The sequence below is a fragment of the Elgaria multicarinata genome, chromosome 5, assembly GCF_023053635.1.
Source record: "Elgaria multicarinata webbii isolate HBS135686 ecotype San Diego chromosome 5, rElgMul1.1.pri, whole genome shotgun sequence".
Lineage (NCBI taxonomy): Eukaryota > Metazoa > Chordata > Lepidosauria > Squamata > Anguidae > Elgaria > Elgaria multicarinata.
The window spans coordinates 122,071,428-122,091,291 of record NC_086175.1 but is presented as its reverse complement, the minus strand read 5'-3'; the positions used below and the strand labels follow the sequence as shown (position 1 = coordinate 122,091,291).

The window sequence follows — 19,864 nt, the reverse complement described above, 5'->3', positions numbered from 1 at the left end:
TACCATGGCGATACACCTTAAGCCACCTGTAAAGACATGAAGCCTTTCCACCCCCATGGGTGGGGTAAACAGACACAAATTGCTTTCTCTGATCAACTTCATGCATTGTATGCAAGTTTTAAGCGCTCTGTGCACATCCAATTTATGCCAGGTCTTCTCTAAGGTGAGAGCGTGGGGCAAAAGAAAGAAGAGTTCTTGAGACCTGTGGAATGGGGCTAGAATGGGTTCGTACATTGGTCCAGATCATTCCACTTGCCACTGCCTTTGCCAGAAGGAATAAGTGGGAGGAGTCTCCTTAGGGAGGGCTTCACTTTCCCTTTCTGGAACAGATTTTGGTAAAAGCAGCAGTCTGTCAAATGGCAGGAGATGGACGGTAGAGTGCCAACATCATTCCCTAAAAGAGTAACAGATGCATTTGTCTATTTCCTTGAGGGTTTGGCTGTGGTCCCTACTTCTGTATCTGGGACAGGGAGGTGGAGTCAAGAGGTTGATCTCATCTGCTCCACTTAGGATGCTGGCCCCCAACCTGATCCAGGTGGGTGGTAACAGCATTTTGCAATCATTTGTAGGATCTACATCTCCATTATCCAGAAGCGAAGGCGGCCAGAAGCTAAAGAAAACGGTTGGCTTGCAGACATAGAGGAATTCATCAGCTGCAACCCAAACTGGTCTGGTTTGCAAGGATTGCATTTCCATCTACTGGGCAGGCTAAGGAATGCAGCTTAAATCCTTCAAGAACAGTGGCTGATTTTAACACAAAAAAGGGGGCGTTGGGATAAACATGGGGCTGGGGTCTACTCTTGGTGTTCCTGGTCCAAGTCATCCAAGGATGAAAGTCAACCTGAGCTCTGTGATGGCCTTTTATGGCCACCATAGTTTGCAACTTTAGATCGAAGAAATACAGAACCCCCATCTTAAAGTCTAATGGACACCCACTTGGCCTCGCCTGTCACTGCTTGAAGGGGGTGCAGAAACCCACAATGGCCAACCGCTTTGGGTGTCCAAATCTCACTTCTGATTGGGGCAGATTCAGAAGCTCCAAAGCAACGGGGGCAGGCGGTATTTGTGCACAGCTTTATTTTGTTGTTGTTGCTATTGTTAAACCAATATAAGTAGGATCTACTGCAAATCACAAAGCTCCATCAACCACCCAACCCTGCAATAATTGGTTACTAAAACTTTACCAACCTGAATCAAAGCCACTATATTGGAAGCTGAACATGACATGAATCAAAAACATTTAATAGTGGCTTCCTGACTGTGTTGCCTTATAGAACGCATACAAGGAGGCAGAGCTACCCAAATGTGTGCGAGAAACAGAAAATATGAGGACAAATTTAAATACGGCTAAGCTTTATTTATTCGACAGCTGTTTAAGAACTACAAGTGAGTGATGCCAAGCAAGTCACTGGTTTGTAAATCACGCATTTGAAGCTTTAGTAAGGAAGTGGTAGATGAGTCAATTCATCAAGAAGTATCCAAGAATTGTTTTATGCCAGAATAATTGATAGAAGAGCAAGCCCACTTGTTTCAAGTTCTTCCAGTATTCTTCAATGGTTCAATACCTAGAACTGAAACATTACACTTTTAGAATGCAGAAGAATGGTATAATGAATGCTAGTCCTAGCCAGAACCATAATTTCCTATTTGCAAAATTCAATTTCTGAACAGGTTGGATTACCTGCACTCCCTTTACCTGCCCACAGCAGTGGTTGAAGTTGATCACAGGTCCCCTTTCCTCTCAAACTCTACCAGCTGAAGAGCCTCAAATTTAATCAACGCCACCCCAAATTCCCCTGTGAAGCATCTGTCCAAATACTTCAGATTCAACAGAATGTCTCCTCTGGTCTAGACCACAGAGCACACCAAGTACCCTTGATATCCTGCAGAGGATTTCTGTATTAGGTCACTGCGTTAAGAGCTGCTTGTTAAACAGGATACAGCCCTCTTTGAAGTGACCTTTTAATAAGGAGAACCAACAGCATCCATCTTTACCTTTAGCCCTAGCTGGGGCCCACTTTCTGCTTGTCTTGCAGTTTTCATTTTAGATTTCGTTGCTGATTTTCTATTAGTGACTCATTGTCGATAGATGCTGGAAAATATAGTTAGCACATAAGTTAGCATTAAATAATTCTAGGAAACTGAACTTTTAAGTAGCCTGAATAGCATCTGCAGGGGAATTTAACATCACAAAAGTTGGATAGGTCTCTAACAGGGTTCTTTGGGTTGCAGCTATTATTATTATTATTATTATTATTATTATTATTATTATTATTATTATTATTTATTTATTTATATAGCACCATCTATGTACATGGTGCTGTACAGAGTAAAACAGTAAATAGCAAGACCCTGCCGCATAGGCTTACAATCTAATAAAATCATAGTAAAACAATAAGGAGGGGAAGAGAAGGCAAACAGGCACAGGGTAGGGTAAACAGGCACTGGGTAGGGTAAAACTTACAGTATAAAGTCTGCACAACATCAAGTTTTAAAAGATTTAGGAAAAAGAAAAGTTTTTAGTTGAGCTTTAAAAGCTGCGATTGAACTTGTAGTTCTCAAATGTTCTGGAAGAGCGTTCCAGGCGTAAGGGGCAGCAGAAGAAAATGGACGGAGCCGAGCAAGGGAAGTAGAGGCCCTTGGGCAGGCGAGAAACATGGCATCAGAGGAGCGAAGAGCACGAGCGGGGCAATAGTGTGAGATGAGAGAGGAGAGATAGGAAGGAGCTAGACAGTGAAAAGCTTTGAAGGTTAACAGGAGAAGTTTATATTGGATTCTGAAGTGAATTGGAAGCCAATGAAGAGATTTCAGAAGCGGAGTAACATGGTCAGAGCGGCGAGCCAAGAAGATGATCTTTGCGGCAGAGTGGTGAACAGAAACCAAAGGACTGATGTGGGAAGAAGGAAGGCCAGAGAGAAGAAGGTTGCAGTAGTCCAACCGTGAAATAACCAGTGCATGCAGGCCTCCCATTCCAGCTTTTGTCAAATGTTTCCAGCAGATCTGATGCTACAAGAGCAGCAAGACAAAAATCTGTAGGAGTTATTTTCCGGTCACGTCCACAGCATACCAGAAATGGAATTTCCTAGCAGCCTTGGTAGAGACCAGGTAACATAACCCTATGTAGTTTTAAATGTATGCTTTCTACACTGCCATGGTTTGTTGCTGCTTGGATACCCGCTTTGATGTAAAGAACTGAAGAGCAATAGATGACTGGTTTCCTGCTGTGGTTAATATTCTATTTAACATATTATGGGTATGACACAGAAAAATGCAGGCAATGGGCATTTATTTGTATCCTGCACTTCCTCCAGAGAGCTTATTTTATTTATTACAATAGTAGTACAGTCTTCCCAATTTATCTTTGAGTGGCTCAAGGTCAACTAGTAATCTTCATGGCCAAGCGGGGACTTCCCTGATCCAAGCCCAAACCTCCGTCCACTTTCACTACAGATGAGTCGGTTTATTTCTGGTGTTCTGGAAATGGACGTATCCTGTTACTAAGCAAGGGGGACAGCTAGAGAAAGCTCTTAGAACTATCATGGGGTCACAACTGTGGATACTGACCCAGGATACAGTCCGTGGCTTCCTGTAAAACTTAGGATGATTTTAAACCATCTTCATGGCACTCCCCAGTCATTGGCAAGTTTGCTATTCTACAACCAAGAACATTTGTACATTCATGCTACTCTGCTTTGGAGGTTCTTCCAGAGCATTTTATGAAAGCTGTGTCTAGCTCAGCAGGTTATAGTTGCAATATATGGATACAACCGAGATTTAGGAACATTACCTTTTCATGAAAATTATTTCAGTAAGACTGGCAGGATTGCAATGATGACCGCACCTGCAGGGAGATGACAATAATCCTTAGTGCCCATCCTTAGGGGTGCATGTTGAAATAACTCAATATTTAATTGTCTTGTGGTTTTATCCCACCAATCTAACACATAGTTTGATGGGTAAAGCGAAACCGCAAGTTTGCTCTTTGAGGCATTTCCAACGACACGAACCTACAGCAAGGCCCCATCGGGATAGGCCTCAACAGTAGACTTCTCCCAACAGCGTTAACAGGTTTCTATCAACCTGTTTGTGGCACGAGACAGGGATTGTTCTGCAATCTTACGTTTTGAATAGTAAACTCTTGGAATATACAGCTATAATCCTAGAGCAGACTTGCCCAACCTCCAGCCCACAATTTATTTATTTATTTATTTATTACATTTTTATACCGCCCAATAGCCGAAGCTCTCTGGGCGGTTCACAAAAATTAAAACCACAGTAAAACACCCAACAGTTTAAAACACAATTACGAAATACAGTATAAAAAGCGCAACCAGGATAAAACCACACAGCAAAGTTGATATAGGATTAAAATACAGAGTTAAAACAGTAAAATTTAAATTTAAGTTAAAATTAAGTGTTAAAATACTGAGTGAATAAAAAGGTCTTCAGCTGGCGACGAAAGCAGTACAGTGTAGGCGCCAAGCGGACCTCTCTGGGGAGCTCGTTCCACAACCGGGGTGCCACAGCGGAGAAAGCCCTCCTCCTAGTAGCCACCTGCCTCACTTCCTTTGGCAGGGGCTCATGGAGAAGGCCCCCTGTAGATGATCTTAAGGTCCGGGTAGGTACATATGGGAGGAGGCGTTCCTTCAGATAACCTGGCCCCAAACCGTTTAGGGCTTTAAATGTTAATACCAGCACTTTGAATTGGGCCCGGACCTGGACTGGCAGCCAGTGAAGTTGTAAAAGGACTGGCGTAATGTGATCTCGCCGGCCAGTCCCTGTTAATAACCTTGCTGCCCTGTTTTGCACCAGTTGAAGTTTCCGGACCGTTTTCAAAGGCAGCCCCACGTATAACGCATTGCAGTAATCCAAACGAGAGGTTATCAGAGCATGGATAACTGTAGCTAAGCTATCTCTGTCCAGATAAGGGCGCAGCTGGTATATCAGCCTGAGCTGATAAAAGGTGCTCTTTGCCACTGAGTTCACCTGTGCCTCAAGTGACAGTTCTGGATCCAAGAGCACCCCCAAACTACGGACCCGATCCTTTAGGGGGAGTGCAACCCCGTCCAGGACAGGGCAAACATCACCTCGCCGGACAGAAGAACCACCCGCTAACAGTACCTCCGTCTTGTCTGGATTGAGTCTCAGTTTATTAGCCCTCATCCAGTCCATTACCGTGCCCAGACACTGGTTCAGTTTGATGAAAAGGAAAGGTAGAGCTGGGTATCATCCGCATATTGATGACACCTCAGTCCACATCTCCGGATAACCTCCCCCAGCGGCTTCATGTATATGTTAAACAGCATAGGGGATAAGATAGAGCCCTGTGGAACCCCATGGCTTAGGTGCCACGGCACAGAGCAATAATCCCCCAGCACCACCTTCTGGAATCGGCCATCCAAGTAGGAGCGGAACCACTGCAACGCAGTACCTCCAACTCCCAGCTCAGACAACCTATCCAGAAGGATACCATGGTCGATGGTATCGAAGGCCGCTGAGAGGTCCAGGAGAACCAACAGGGTCGCACTCCCCCTGTCTCTCTCCCGACAGAGGTCATCCCACAGGGCGACCAAGGCAGTTTCCGTTCCAAAACCAGGCCTGAAGCCCGATTGAAATGGATCTAGATAATCCGTTTCATTCAAGAGTGCCTGGAGTTGTCCTGCAACCACCCGCTCAAGCACCTTGCCCAGGAAAGGGATATTAGCCACCGGCCTATAGTTGTTAACATCCTCCGGGTCCAGATTAGGCTTCTTCAGGAGTGGTCTAATTACCGCCTCTTTTAAAGAGGCCGGCACCACTCCCTCTCTCAAGGAGGCATTTACAACCTCCTGGACCCAGCCGGCGATCCCCTCCTTATTTGATGTAATGAGCCATGAGGGGCAAGGGTCAAGCACACAGGTGGTCGACCGGACTTGGCCAAGCACCTTGTCCACATCCTCGGGCCTCACTAACTGAAACTCATCCAATAAAACTGAACCGGACGGCGCTCTGAACACCTCTACTAGTGGAGCTGCATTAAGTGTGGTGTCCAATTCATGACGAATCTGAGCGACTTTATCTTCAAAGTGCCGTGCAAATTTGTCACAGCGTGCTACCGAGGGTTCCACCATCTCTCGCCCATCTCTCCCAAGGTGTTGGGAGAGCAATTCCCATAATTCCTAGCCAGTGTCCTACCCCCCCCCCCAAAAGCGATTACTTTAAAAATTAAGCTAAAACAAGCTTCCATACTTCAATGTGCCTCAGTTTCCTCAGCTGGAGCAGCTCCATTGCACTTATGCCGCATTTCCTACCTGAAAGAGACAGCTGCCAGTTTGCAGCCATGTAAGAACATACATCAAGCAAGGTCAGTGCAAAGATACTTCCGCAGAATCGGCTTCTTGAAGACTCCTGCTCTTTACTAACTATTCCCATCCCAAGTCTGCAGAGACCAATCCCCAAAAAGTAATTGTATGCAAGCAGCTCATATTTGAGCAGGAGACCGGCTTGAACTCCTGAAAACAGAGGCTGGCTGATAAATCAGGGCTTTCCCGCATTGCTAGGCAAATGAAGAACTCCAGAGTATGATCTGTTCAGGGTTCCCACAGGAGGACACCACATTTGTAAAACTTATCTGCCATAGGTTTGAGAGTCATCTACACCGGGTGGGGGGCAGGAGGTAGATCTCCTGATGTTTCGGACTTCAATTCCCAACATTCCTGACCGTTGACCATGCCCGGCAGGAGTTTATTGGAATTAAGAGTCCAGAACATCTGGAGATCTACGTTCCGCTCACCCCGATCTACACAGCAGCACATCTATTTGTCCAAGTCCCAGTTTGGCTATGCAGAATTCCAGGTTTTCCTTTGCAAAACAAATAATCAAACACTTAGCTATCTCAGATAGACTAGTTTGGTCAATCAGCATGTTCAGAACGGCTGTTTATCATTCACTCCTTTCAGAGCAGTTGAACATCTTGCCAATCATCATAACTCCTTGCCATAGCCTCTACTATGAAAAGAATGTGTTTTAGTTTGACACAGAGTGTCTTTAAAGTTCAACCTCCCTCTAGAGGGGGTTAGAACATATTTGCACAACTCCCTTTACACAGCGAAGGAAGACAAGCAACAGCTTATAATTAGGGAATTTTCAACCCCACAGCCTTCCCACTAGTGATACTTACGTTTCAGAAGTAATGGTAGCCGCTTCGTATCAATTTATTTAGGAGACAGATGCACATTATCCGGATTCCTTTGAAAAATGAAGAGGTAATTCAGTAAAGCTCCATTTATGGCTCAACCTATTGCTATATTAGATTGTAAGCCTATGCGGCAGGGTCTTGCGATTTACTGTTTTACTCTGTACAGCACCATGTACATTGATGGTGCTATATAAATAAATAAATAAAAATAAATAATATAAGCATTTTAACTCTCAAGCACGTATCTTGCTCATATACAAGGCAAACCACTGTTGACTTGGTTTGCCTTGACGGAACGCCTCTCCCGACATGAACCTACCCGTACACTGCGTTCAACATCCAAGGTCCTCCTCCGGGTGGCTACACTGAGGGAAGCTCGGAGGACGGCAACAAGAGAGAGGGCCTTTTCTGTGGTGCCTCCCCCCCCCCCCAATTGTGGAACAATCTCCCTGACGAGGCCCGCCTGGCACAGACATTATCTTTTCGGCGCCAAGTCTAGACTTTTCTCTTCTCCTAAGCATTTAGCAATATGTAATTAGCTTGGGTTTGCTTTTGTGGTTTCGAATTTTTGTATATTGTTTTTATCCTATGTAAACTGCCCAGAGAGCTTCGGCTATGGGGCGGTATACAAATGTAATTAGTAGTAGTAATAACAACAAGAACAACAATGATGTCATGTTTGTCTGCAAGAGTTACTAACCTGCTTTTTACTCCTAAGAGCAGACTGGCAGAGGAGGGATGGTTCTTATGAGTAAAAAAGCAGGGAGGCTAGGTTTCTATGCTGGCCACAACAGAAAGGCCTCCCCCATGCAGAGCACAGAAATGCAGGGGGGATACCCAAGGGATGGGGGGTGGGTGGGTTGCCAGCCCCTTGATTCCTACTCTGGGAGCAGAGGCAGCAGACAGCAACATCAGAAGGAACTGTGCAAAGGAGCCACTCTCACCTGCTTGCTGCCTCTGGCAGCAAACTCTTCCTGATCATGTGCCTTCACCCTCTTAAGGAACAGCATGATGTGAGCATGGTGAGACAGCAGCCCTGCTTGGGGCAGAACTTGAAGGCTTTGGACTTCTGCCAATTCCAGTTCTAGGAACACAATCTGATGCCCTCAAATGGAATTACCACTAAGTTTGCTTAAATATTCTAATGCCCAATTTGCTTCCTGCATCTGCATTTCCCTGACAAAGAGCTCCAGACATGCTTATTACAGATCTCATTGTCACCAATGTAATTGGCCTTACAAGGATGGAAGCATAACCTGTGTTTTCTGTAGCCTCGTTGCTTAGTTCAGACACAATACGGGATGTGCCCACATTTACTACATCAACAAGGCAGGGATTTAAGTTGAGTGAGAGTTCACCTGGCAAATTACCTTCCTAAACGCTTCTCAACATTATCCCTAGAATGGAAGACACACATTACCTTCAGAATTAGAGCAGCCACTTACTTCCATGATTGTTGCCATGTCTTAGAGACCATTTCACAAGGAAATCTGCAAGACAGAAACATGCTATGGTAAGTTTTTATGGGCGAACTAGACCGCATAATGGCTGGTACAATAAAGAAATCACACTTGCATGGGAACAATTTTAAGGTAACTGTGCTGGTGGCATAAAGAGTGCCCCCCAAAGACTGTACATTCTAGCTTACCTCACCTTCTCTAGAGAATTTGATAATATATTCAAACATAGAACGGCTCCATTGGCATGCACTTCATGGGAGAACTCTGAGCCACCACCATGGGATCAAAGACTACACTGGAATCAAATCATTGTGCCTTACAAAATTTTTGTGAACTGCTCAAAAAGCTTTAGTTATTAGAAAATACAGTAAAAAATATATAAATCCTTCAGTTAATCGATCCTTGCCCGACCTAGTGCCTTCAAGATGGATTGGACTAAAATTGCCATGCTGGCAGGGGGTGATGGGAATTGTAGTCCAACACAGCCGGAGGGCAACAGGTCGGGCAAGTCTCAATTAATTGATGCGAACATGTTTCAACAAAAATACCAGGTTTAGCAAGCACAGCAGCTTGAGAACCAACGATGCCACATGCTGAGTTGATGTCACACTGCTTTTTGAACATGCCACCAGGAACCGGCTGTTGGATGCAGATACCATACAGTGCAATTAGATTTCGTTCTCTACCCACTGAAACATCCCAAACTGGCACACGTAACCTAACGTAGCCCATCAATGTTAACTTACCTCTTTGAGCCAATCTAGAGGATCTTCTGCAACTTCTACGTCCAAGAATGCTGAAAGCCAGAATGTGGAAATACAGTCTTAGATACAGTTTCGTTTCACGGACGTTCTTATGAATATCTAAGATACCAAAGCATATAAGGGCTTGAGAACTATTACAGACTGGTTGACAAAACAACAACAACACATCACCACCTACGACAGATCAAGACATTTATCGCCTATGCACCCATGCCCTCTGCTTGGAAGTTAACGTTTCCTCCAGCTGTCTTCAGGCTCCAGGGGATTCCAAGAAAGAAGTCATATGGTTCTAAGTCAAGTAGTACAGTATTCCTGGCACGGTTTCTATATAGTTATGTTCCTTCCTTTAAGTAACACAGCCAATACAGATCAACTGTGGGTTGCGAAGAAGAAATTTACTCTTAGCACTTGCTCCATGGTTTTTGGTCTATGAGACTAGCCAAAACCTGAAGCTATGCTGACAAGTACTCAAACGCATATATTACATACATGTTTGAATGTATTAAGTCTTACAATTCTCACATTTCTCTGGTTCTTGACCAATTCAGTCAAGAACTCTCTAAATTCTATTTCCCTTCCCTGTGATTTAATTGACACTGTAGAAGCGCAATAGCACCCAGTACTCAGAAGCATATTGCATCTCTAAATTCTACTTCCCTTCCCTGTGATTTAATTAACGCTGCAGAAGCACAATAGCACCCAGTTCATTGAAACAGAAACAGACATATCTTAGGAATTTGAACTCACATTTTGCATCAGACAATCAAATAATTTTCCAGATCGAATGAAGTCCTGCTGAAAAGCAAGGTATTTAATGGGACAACTTCATCTTACACCAGAGATGGTGAAACTGCAGCGCACAGACATAGTCCTGTCCATGGAGGCCATATTGCACCATGAACTACGTATGTCATGTCCAAAAGTCTTCGCCAAGTGTCCTTTCAGTTCATGTCAGCAAACAGGCCACATTAAATCCCAAAAGCTTAAGGGGCCAACCAGCCAATTGGCTTTTTAGAAATTGTCAAGGAAGCATGCCAAGTTGAGATCTTCACTCAAAACGAAGCTATAGATCAGGTGGAAAAGTTTGCAGTAACACTGCTGCCAAGTATTCAAGAAAACATGCACACCAAAGTATGTCAAAGAGGAAGGGAAATACTACGAAGGACACACCACCGCCAGCACCTTCTCCATTCAGAAGGTACAAACAAGGCTGTGAACTCCTTTCAAACTCCTAGCTGAGCCATGGTAACTTCCTGCAGTTCTTCAGATGCACCGATTGGCATATTGATTTCAGTTGATTGGTCTGGCTTTTCCACAGCACTTTGCCATCAGTTTAGATTTGAACATGAGGCCGAGTCACTGATCAGGCGATCTGAGTATCAAATGCCAAGCTGGATTGCTATGCAGGCAAACAGTTAATCACTGCCTCTAAAATCCAACATGTCCAGGTAACAGAAAAAGCAGGACATGATTGTTGTCCATTTACCCAGAGTCTCCAACTGGGAAAAGAGGACAGAAAGCAAAGCTGAGCAGCTGACTGCACGGGGAACTTGAATAAATCTAAGGCTAGCAGCAAGCCATCAGAGTCCATAAGTATCAATAGAATTTCCCCAAGCCCAGGCCATTAAATGGCTTTCCACTCCGATCCCAAGTCACCTTTCTTCCCACAATCTGGTGCCATGGACACGTCCTGCTCCCATTTGGACTTGGAACACTCAGTTACATCGTCGTATCATCGAGGTCATTCATTTCACAATTGCTGGTACAGAAAAAGAAACACATGTCAGGCATACAGCAATGTTTAACATTTGCTGGAATTATCTAGAGGCCACTTTTTGATATAATCCTTTGCACAAAGATGTTAAGATACAAACAAGAGCATCACTTACTGACACTGCCTGTCTATTTTGTCATCAATTTATTTATTTACATTTATATACCGCCCCATAGCCGAAGCTCTCTGGGCGGTTTATAAAAATCAAGATTTGGCCAGGAAGCCAGTTTCTAAAATAAGACTTCCCTAAGCTCGCACCCTCAAAATGTTTTGAACAACAGGGATAATATCAGCCATCATCACCTTGGAGACACAAGGATGGGCAAGGATCTAATGTATTTCCTGTAAGAACATCTGCACATAAACCCTTAAAGGAAATGTTTGTGCACCCAAGGAATGTGTATCAGTCATGTTAACAGCAATCCTAGTTGCTCTGCACTCAGTTCTGGTCAGAGTATTCATTTTAGTTCATTTCTGAAATCACTCAGCAGTTGAACTGAAAAAAAGTCATCACATGAACTGCTGTGCAGAACCTAGATCCAGTTACTTATTTACCCAGTGAAGTCTACTACCAGATTTTTATGAACTGTATCAGGAATGCAGATCCTACAATCTACTTCCTGCAATATGTCAAATTTTCAGCACTGGACAGAGAATATCCTCCGTCTATTTATTTATTTGATTTATTACCTCACTTTTCCCCCAAGAAAATGGTGCTTGTAAGGCAGCTCATTACTGGTGGGAAAATGATTATTTGGGAATATACCAAGACAGCTGCAACTGGAGGTACTACTCCTGAAGCGAGGCAGCTCCAGAGTAAAAATAAGGGATAGGCAAAGACACCATGGGAACAGCTGGTAATTTATCACGTCATGCAAAGTTTGTAAAAGTAATCAGAGAAGCAAGATAAGAGCAGTACCTGGTACCACACCTAATACTGACCAGCTCCTGCTTTCAGGAATACTACAGCTCTGCATGTTAGGCATGCAATAAAACTGCTGCAACGGGGTCAGGCTGTGTTTTAGAAAAAAACCTTTAGGCAAAAACTAGTACAGAGGGAGCATTCATATATTGAGATGTTGGGATGAAGCACTTTCAGGGGTTCGCCAAAGCCAATGCAAAGGGGAGTATGGTTAAATAGGTTAGACTCCAAAGCCTGAGAAATGCCTGCGTATAAATTAGCACAGCTCGTTTTCTGTGGTTTATTTAAACTATGGTTACTGAGAAGTTCAAGATCTGAAATGGTGATCTTTTTAACATTTATACATGTTCTAAGTATGGAGTCCTGAAGCTCCATGGCTCTTCCCCTCCTTACAGTCCCCTAACACTCCCACTCACTTTTTCTTCCTCTTGCATTTCTTCTTCTTTGGAATTATGCTACTTAATATGAAAGAGCTTTTCTCCTATAGGAATGGAAGAGAAACACAGAGTGGTTATTCCCAAACAATACAAAGGATGCCGATAGCAGAGCAATTAAATACATCTAATGCAAAACGTTTTTCATCTTAATATACATGGAAAAAGGTTTTATAGCACAGCTGCATGCTAAGCTGAATGAATGTACAGGATGGAAGTACAGCCTTCGCACAGAACGTACAGAGCTCTGACTTCTAATAGAACGCTCAAATTTAAGTTGTTTGAGAAACACAACTTAAGGGTGCAATCCAATGCATGTTTCAGACCCCAAAGTCCCACAACTCCCAGCATTCCCCAAACAGCATGACTGGCTGAAGAATGCTAGAAGCTGTAGGACCTTTTCCCCTGCTTAAACATGCATAGGATTGCGCCCTAAATGGCTTTGATATTACTGCAATGAGCAGGTTTGCACATATGCTAAAATCTGGCTGATCAGGAATGAGCATGCTGGTACACATTGCACAATCCTTCCCACTTAGCTCTTCCTGCCAGCTAGAGCATCAAAACAAACCAAGAAACCTCTGTGCACAGTTTGTCACATCCAAAGGAGACCCCTGAAGTGTGGCTCTCCGAACAAGCCAGAATTTAATTTATACCAGGATAGTTAATTTCTGGTATAGAATAAGCAACCAATCAGAAGATAGGCTCCCTAAGATCTGTATGGAAGAACAGGGGACATCTGACCTAGGAAATTGGTGGTCAAAACTATCAAAATTGCTCCTAAATTTTGGCTTTTCTGTCCAAGCACTAAATCCAAGAGCAAACGACAGCAGAAAATATCTTCAAAGTTTCTGATGTAGGAGCACAAACTGACTTAACTGTCCTCACAGCCTCGGCCACTACAAAATGGCTAGCCAGAACAAAACAACAACACCAATGTGAAAAATACCTGTCATCCCACATGAAAATGGAATATTGGATAACCTTTACTAGATCACGTTTTGAACTAATGGACACGATGAAATGCGGGAGATATTACAGTATCCCATCTCAGAGGAGATTGTGTGTTTGTGGAGACCTAATTTTGGAGAATTTAGCCCATTACACGCTTGAGCGTAGGTTATACTCCCAACATCAGAGAAAACGATCTAGACATTTTCCTAAAGAAAATGAAATACTGGAATTTATTACAGAAATTTGACTTTCTTTTACAATTGGAAAATCAGTTTGCTGTTCAAAAGGTTGCAGCGTTTGCAACCAAAGTCACAAGGTGCAGGGCAAAGTTCCTCTCTTCACCTGGTTCTCTTTCTGTAAAGTGCCATAGTAACCTGGAGTCCTGTACCTATAAAATGGCACCTTGGCAAGATTTTAATTCCTATTTTTTAATTGTAGTGTTTTACTGTTGCATAAGTAAAAAAAGAATAATTCTTAATGTTATATGTGTTGATTTTAAGTTTGTGATCTTTTTTAAAAAATAATTTGAACCTATGGACAAAAAACTGTTATCTTTAATGTGAGAACTGGCCCCCAAATGGTAAGCTTACCACTATCTTGGCACCAATGTCTTCATCATCAGGATTTCCATTTGGGTCCTCTCCACTGAAACACAGTAATTGCCCTGAGTTAAGTTCTATGTAATTGTACGTTACACAGGAAAACAGAAGCCTGAATAATCATTCAACATTTGCATAACCCCTCCAAGAATTTAAAGGACTTTACATGCATTATCCAATGGAAATTCTTAGTCACCCTAGGAATGTAGCATTCTTCAGCATATTGCAGAAATGAAGGCTAAGAGAAAGTATCTTGCATAAGGCCACCTTGCAAGTTCATGGCAAGGCAATATTTTTATGCACAATCCTTACATACATCACTCTGAAATCTATTTTAGATATGGAGCAGAATATGAATATCATAAATAAAAAAGTAATATTCAAACCAAGGACTTCTTTATCCACAGCTCACTCTTAGCCACTAAACCAGCTTCCCCTAAAAGAGGACTTCAACTCCCATCAGGCTCAGCCAGCATGGCCAATGCTCAAGAATGCTGGGAGTTGTAGTCCAAAATATCAGAGGGGGAAGGCTACAATACAATTTTGCTTCTCTGCTTTACATTTAGGTGATCGCACAGTACTGAGTCTTTCAATTAGTCTGAACATGAGGGCAGTTCTACTTATTGTCCAACCAGAACCAAAGGTATTAAGGACATTTCCTGCACACAAAATTGCAGAACACATTAGGAAAAAAAACCTCTTTAATGGAGGTTTCTGAAAATGTACTAAATAAGTGTGACGGACCCATCTTCAATTCCGTTCCTGGGCTCTTACCTTGACTTTCAACAGAGCGCATGTCTCTAATAATTGGACACTACAACATCTCTTTCTAACGCAGCAAATTGGTAGGTGTCAAACAGTTAATGCTTCTTTTATTCCTATGTTTTAGAAATGCCCAATAGTTGCCTCCTTTTGGGAGGAAGCCATCAGACGGATAAACTTTGTTTTGGAAAGTTCTTTAATAATTTTCTGATGTACATGTTTTCTTATGGGCCCGCTTTTTCTTATGGGCCCGCTTTTTGGATTGTAACACATGGTCAACATAAATGGATTTTGCGGGCCCTCTGGACTGCTGAAAGATTGATACCATAATGGAAAGGTAAAAGCTAACCACCTATAATGCGTTGTATGGAAGACCTAGCAACATCTTAAAAAGTGGTATATAGGCACCATTCATGAATGGATTTCTATTTGGATATTTGGTCTGTCTTTACTGAAGTCTATGTGTGATTAACTTTTTTTCTTTTTTAGAATATTGTAATTATTTGAAACTGAGGCCTTTAAAGTATGTAGTTACACGTGTATTATTACATTTTTTGTTTTATTGTTTCATTGAAACTTATAATAAAAATTTTCAGATGCAATAGATTTAGAAAGCATAATTATACCTACTTTGTTTCCTCAATGGGTGAAAGAGGGCCGTCGTCATCCAGATATTTGTGCTTCCGTGACTCCAGACATTCCTTTTCAAGGTCACCCCCAGCATCCAACTGTGTCAGAGATTCTTTGAGATGGTGTTCGTATTTCATCCTTTCAATGTATTTGAAGTAACCTCTTAAAGCTGCTTCCTAGGAGGGAAGTGATTTGTTCTGCCATGAACAAAACCTAGGACGCAAGATGCCAGTCAACTTAATTTGTTACCGGCTGCTATTTAAAAAAAATGAAAAAAGCCTAACATACCTCATACTGAAACACCATTTTAAAAGGAAGATGTTTCCTTCCATAGCATCTCTCTACAAGAGGAAACTGAAGCCCCCTCGCTGTGTACTGCCTGTTCAGTTCAGCCGTTGGGATCTTCTTCCGCCTGAACTTTGTACGCTCTTGTGAGGTCTTGCATATAGCTCTCCTCTTGCATACATCTCTCCTCTGATCTGAGCCCCTTCTTCTGCGCCTCCTGTTCGCTTTTATCCGGAAGTGGTAATCGAAGATGGCTTTGAGGCCAATTTTAGATCTAAGCCACTTAAGCCGATCTCCGGGCTTCACAGAGCCATCTGAGGGACCACCCTGTGCTTGGCCGTACTTCGCAAGCCTCGCTGAACTTTCAGTTTGCGCTTCCTTTCTAGAGTGCTTCAGTGAACACAGGGTAGATCTGGTCCTGCTGAAACAACAAGAGCAAGAGCAAAGAGTTACTCTTTGGTGGCATTGTTAATAAATCCTTAATATCTAGGGTACTGAAACACTTATCTCAACTTCCATTTCAGAGAAGTTTTTGGAGGCTGGACTCTAGTGGTGGGGGAGGGCAGAAGGGGTGGGGCCAAAATTCCAAGAACACAAGGCATTGAAGCTCTTACTGTCAGGAACGAAGCTTTAGGAGTAGCATTTTAACCTTTTAGAATGGGGAGAAAACTGCTCAAGAACAGGGAGAAAAACCTGAACAAACCCACCTAACCATCAGTAGTTTGGGAAATGGGAAGAGTGTGGGAAACCCAGAAGTCCGGACTGGGACCCCTGGAGGTCCATGGGCCTGCATTTCCACACCCCTCCCTTACAAACATCTTAGGCACCCATTTTGTTTGGTTAGCTTGGCATCCACAAGGAACAGGATGTCTTGAGCAGCGGCAGCTCATGCTCTGTGGAGTCAAGTTCCTATGAGCCTTTAAGAAACAAGCCGTACTATTTCCATGTTGGCCCTCTAAATGGTCTCCTGTTTCTATTTTTGAACCACTGTTTTGTATTGATTATTGGGACTGTTGTAGCTGTGGAACCACTGGATAAAAAGATATGATATTAAACAACCCGTACACAAGTGCTCTGGAGCAAGTCTCAGCAGTTAGAAATAGTAGCATGTGGTCTTGACTCCAGAACAGGTAACATCTCATGAGGCTTGGAAAGGTACGAGGATAATACAACAGTGGCAAGGCAGGGAGAGGAAGGAACTGTTTTGTTTTTTTAGCAAATTAAGAATCTAGGGCAGTATCCAACATTGTGCATGCACCAGAGGCTCCTGCCACTAGAATGGGAAGCTAGTGGTTCCTAAAGTAACCAGAGACAAGCCAAAACACTTATTTATGGAATAGAACTCACAGAAAGGAGCTCTGCTGACCTGCTGCATTCCAGAAACTGAAGTTTCAGCTCATTTCTGGGGTTGCTCTAGGAAACACTGGCTTTCTGTTATACTAGTGATTGGTCCCACTGGCACAACATAACCAGTGGAGTTGCAATAGGAGTATTGGATACTGCTATTAGATGGAAAAGTATTGACAGCAGAAAAAATATTGCACAGACAGGAAAAGGCCTCTTTTGTCCAGTTTAGATCTTGCTACATCTTGTTTAAGACTGAGTATTATCTTTTTCAGACCCGAGACAGACATGTCTGCAGTTTTTAAAATGAAAGGAGCCAATCTATGAAATGCCAACTGCAATCTTCAACTTAGGCCTGTGTTATGAAACACATAGATACGAAAAGAATAGAAGCACTCACACTTCTGAAACACGGTTGTCAGGAGAGACTCCAGCTGAGCTTTCCGCTTCATCAGAATCAGCCATTTTGTTGCACTAATGTAGAGGATGGCACACATGTTAATTTATTGTTAGAACAAAGTTATCTTAAAGTCTTCAACCTCTAAAGCAGATTTTTAAAGGGGGAACAATCCTCCTCTAGTTACTCAAGCAAGTTTCAAACATTCTAAGAATTCCACAGTCTTTTGGTGAAGACTTTACTTATCCAGCACCCGGGAACAAAACAGACACGCAATCTACTTTTATGTAGGGATTTTTGGACAGCTCTGCCAACTTTTTATTTTTATAATCTTAATTAATGTTACATTTTTTTTAATTGCAGTGAGCCATTCAGAAAGTCCTTAGTGGTCCTGTTCAGACAACACGCTAAGCCATGGTTAGGCCGCTAACCCTTTTGCAGCAAATGGTTAGTGAGCCTGCTTAAACTATGGTTATGAAGCCACCATGGTTAAGAATGGTTCACTCAACATGCTAAGTCATGCTTCACATGACATGCTAAGCCATAATGTTTAGCACAAAGTGTTTAGCCACCATGGCTTAACGTGTCATCTGAACATCATCGGAAAGCAACTTAAGTAAATGGCTAATAGGACTAGTTAGTGCACAACCAACCCCACAAAAGAGCAATGAATACCCAACAAAGGATTCATCTTTGGTAACTACTCAAGGCATGTTTAATGATTTTATACTGTATGCTTTTATCTGTACGCCGCCCTGAGATCTTATTGATATAGGGCGGGGTATGTTTTAAATAAATAAATGTTATTGGAAGGTGCAGGCTTGCACACCACACAAATTAACATGAAACAGTTCTCAACACATATGCACACACCCCTTCAGCACCCAAACTGGCTTTTATCAGCATACCATGAAGACATTGAAATAAGATCTTTCCTTCTATCGCACAGAACTATTTGCAAAAATTAGTCTGCATGAAGTGAGCCAAAGCACACATTTATCCTTCAGAGACCACATATCTTTACAGCAGCCTTCCCCAACCTGGTGCCCTTCAGATGTTTTGGACTACAACTCCCAGCATCCTTCACTTCCTTAAGGGATGCCTCAACCACGTGCATCCCTAGCAATAGCCCAAGAGGCGAATTAAGCCATCTAAAGAGAAAATCACTAGGGTGATGAGGTCAGAATATCAAGAGTAGGACTGGGGAGTCCTGGGTTCAAATCCCCACTTACTTGTGAAACGAATGACCTCAGGTATGTCAATATCTCTCAGCCCAACCTACTTCACAGAACTGTTGTGATGATAAAGGGGGGGGGGGGAAGAGAACCACATACACCATCTCCAGCTCTTTATTTCAGGAGGCAAGCAATCTGGCACTCCCCAGGTGCTTCGTACAGCACCTTCCAAACCTGACCATGCATCATGCTGGCTGGGCATGTTGGGAGTTGTAATCATAAACATCAGGCAGGCGTTGGGATAAAGTCCAAACTTGCTCCTGCTTAGAGTAGATTCACTGAAATGAATGGGACTTTAATTATGACTTACTCAAGGCCCATTCATTCCTAAAGGCCTACGCGAAGTAGAATTTAGGTTGGATTTTACCCCAGGCTGTCTAGCCCTGTGCAGAAGCTAAGTGTAATGAAACAGTGTGATAAATACAGAGCACCTACCAGTCTCTTAACCCTGCATTGGTGGGGGAAAAGAGGACAATAAGAAATTCAGCAACTGGGGGGTTGGGGCTGGAGCTCAGGGGTAGAGCACCCAGTTCGCGTGCATAAGATCCGACCCCATCTTCTCTAGATAGGGCTTGAAAAATCCCCGCCTGAAACCCTACAGGGGCCGCTGCCAATCAGCGTCGATGACACTGGGTTCGACGAACCAATCGTCTAACTCAATCTAAGGCAGCTCATCGCAGAAAGATGTCACCCTCACTGCCAAAAAGAGTTAGGCCCAAACCAAATGAACCCATGATACGAGCAAAGCCCATAGTCGACAATGGATGGGAGAAGAGAAATATAAGCTACGCTTTTAGACCCAATAAGTCCCTCTAGACACACAATATCCCAACCACACCCTACATTAGCACCCTTCCGTCTTTACCCAATAAGCCTCAATCAGCTCAGACGCCGAATCAGGCGGATGTCGATGGATTTTCGCAACTCACCCCCTTTCGTTCCCTCGCGCGCCTCAACAAGGCCGCGGAAACGCCGTCGAGCCGCTAAAGTAGGTCTACAGATATCGCGAGAGTTTGAGTACGGGTTCTGAGACTGACGGGAATGAGGGACAGGAGCGAAGGGCGGTGGCGTGAGGCGCCATCTTGAGAGTGGCGCGGGCAGATGGCGGCGATTGGTTGCGGAGCTCC

The 19,864-nt window shown here is 43.3% G+C and overlaps 1 protein-coding gene and 5 non-coding genes across 6 annotated transcripts; all 6 read right to left on the bottom strand.

The window, feature by feature from the left end:
• Positions 1-3,909: 3,909 nt before the first annotated feature.
• Positions 3,910-4,040, bottom strand: LOC134399806 (small nucleolar RNA SNORA18). The gene has a single exon (XR_010025517.1). It is a non-coding gene; the product is annotated as a small nucleolar RNA SNORA18 (small nucleolar RNA).
• Positions 4,041-6,899: 2,859 nt separating this feature from the next.
• Positions 6,900-6,973, bottom strand: LOC134399853 (small nucleolar RNA Z40). Its single transcript, XR_010025548.1, has one exon. It is a non-coding gene; the product is annotated as a small nucleolar RNA Z40 (small nucleolar RNA).
• Positions 6,974-7,655: 682 nt separating this feature from the next.
• Positions 7,656-19,686, bottom strand: TAF1D (TATA-box binding protein associated factor, RNA polymerase I subunit D). The gene is made up of 10 exons (XM_063127139.1): positions 19,603-19,686; positions 17,506-17,579; positions 15,765-16,182; positions 15,477-15,652; positions 14,076-14,130; positions 12,514-12,578; positions 10,149-11,160; positions 9,384-9,500; positions 8,623-8,667; positions 7,656-7,690 (listed from the first exon to the last, which is right to left on the bottom strand). The coding sequence occupies exons 2-7, from the start codon at positions 17,568-17,570 to the stop codon at positions 11,121-11,123; spliced, it is 819 nt and encodes a 272-aa protein (XP_062983209.1). The 5' UTR covers positions 17,571-17,579; positions 19,603-19,686; the 3' UTR covers positions 7,656-7,690; positions 8,623-8,667; positions 9,384-9,500; positions 10,149-11,120.
• On the bottom strand, positions 8,375-8,509 carry LOC134399855 (small nucleolar RNA SNORA1). Its single transcript, XR_010025550.1, has one exon. It is a non-coding gene; the product is annotated as a small nucleolar RNA SNORA1 (small nucleolar RNA).
• Positions 9,166-9,304, bottom strand: LOC134399854 (small nucleolar RNA SNORA8). The gene has a single exon (XR_010025549.1). It is a non-coding gene; the product is annotated as a small nucleolar RNA SNORA8 (small nucleolar RNA).
• On the bottom strand, positions 11,620-11,695 carry LOC134399812 (small nucleolar RNA SNORD5). Its single transcript, XR_010025523.1, has one exon. It is a non-coding gene; the product is annotated as a small nucleolar RNA SNORD5 (small nucleolar RNA).
• Positions 19,687-19,864: the final 178 nt, after the last annotated feature.

What these genes read in the sequence shown, in the direction of transcription:
- TAF1D (XM_063127139.1), bottom strand. Translation starts at nt 17,570, where the DNA reads ATGGCTGATTCTGATGAAGCGGAAAGCTCAGCTGGAGTCTCTCCTGAC. An exon ending in ACATTGGTGCCAAGATAGTG is followed by an intron (nt 12,579 to 14,075) that starts GTAAGCTTACCA and finishes CCATTCCTATAG; the next exon opens with GAGAAAAGCTCTTTCATATT. An exon ending in AAATGCAAGAGGAAGAAAAA is followed by an intron (nt 11,161 to 12,513) that starts GTGAGTGGGAGT and finishes TTTCTGTACCAG; the next exon opens with CAATTGTGAAATGAATGACC.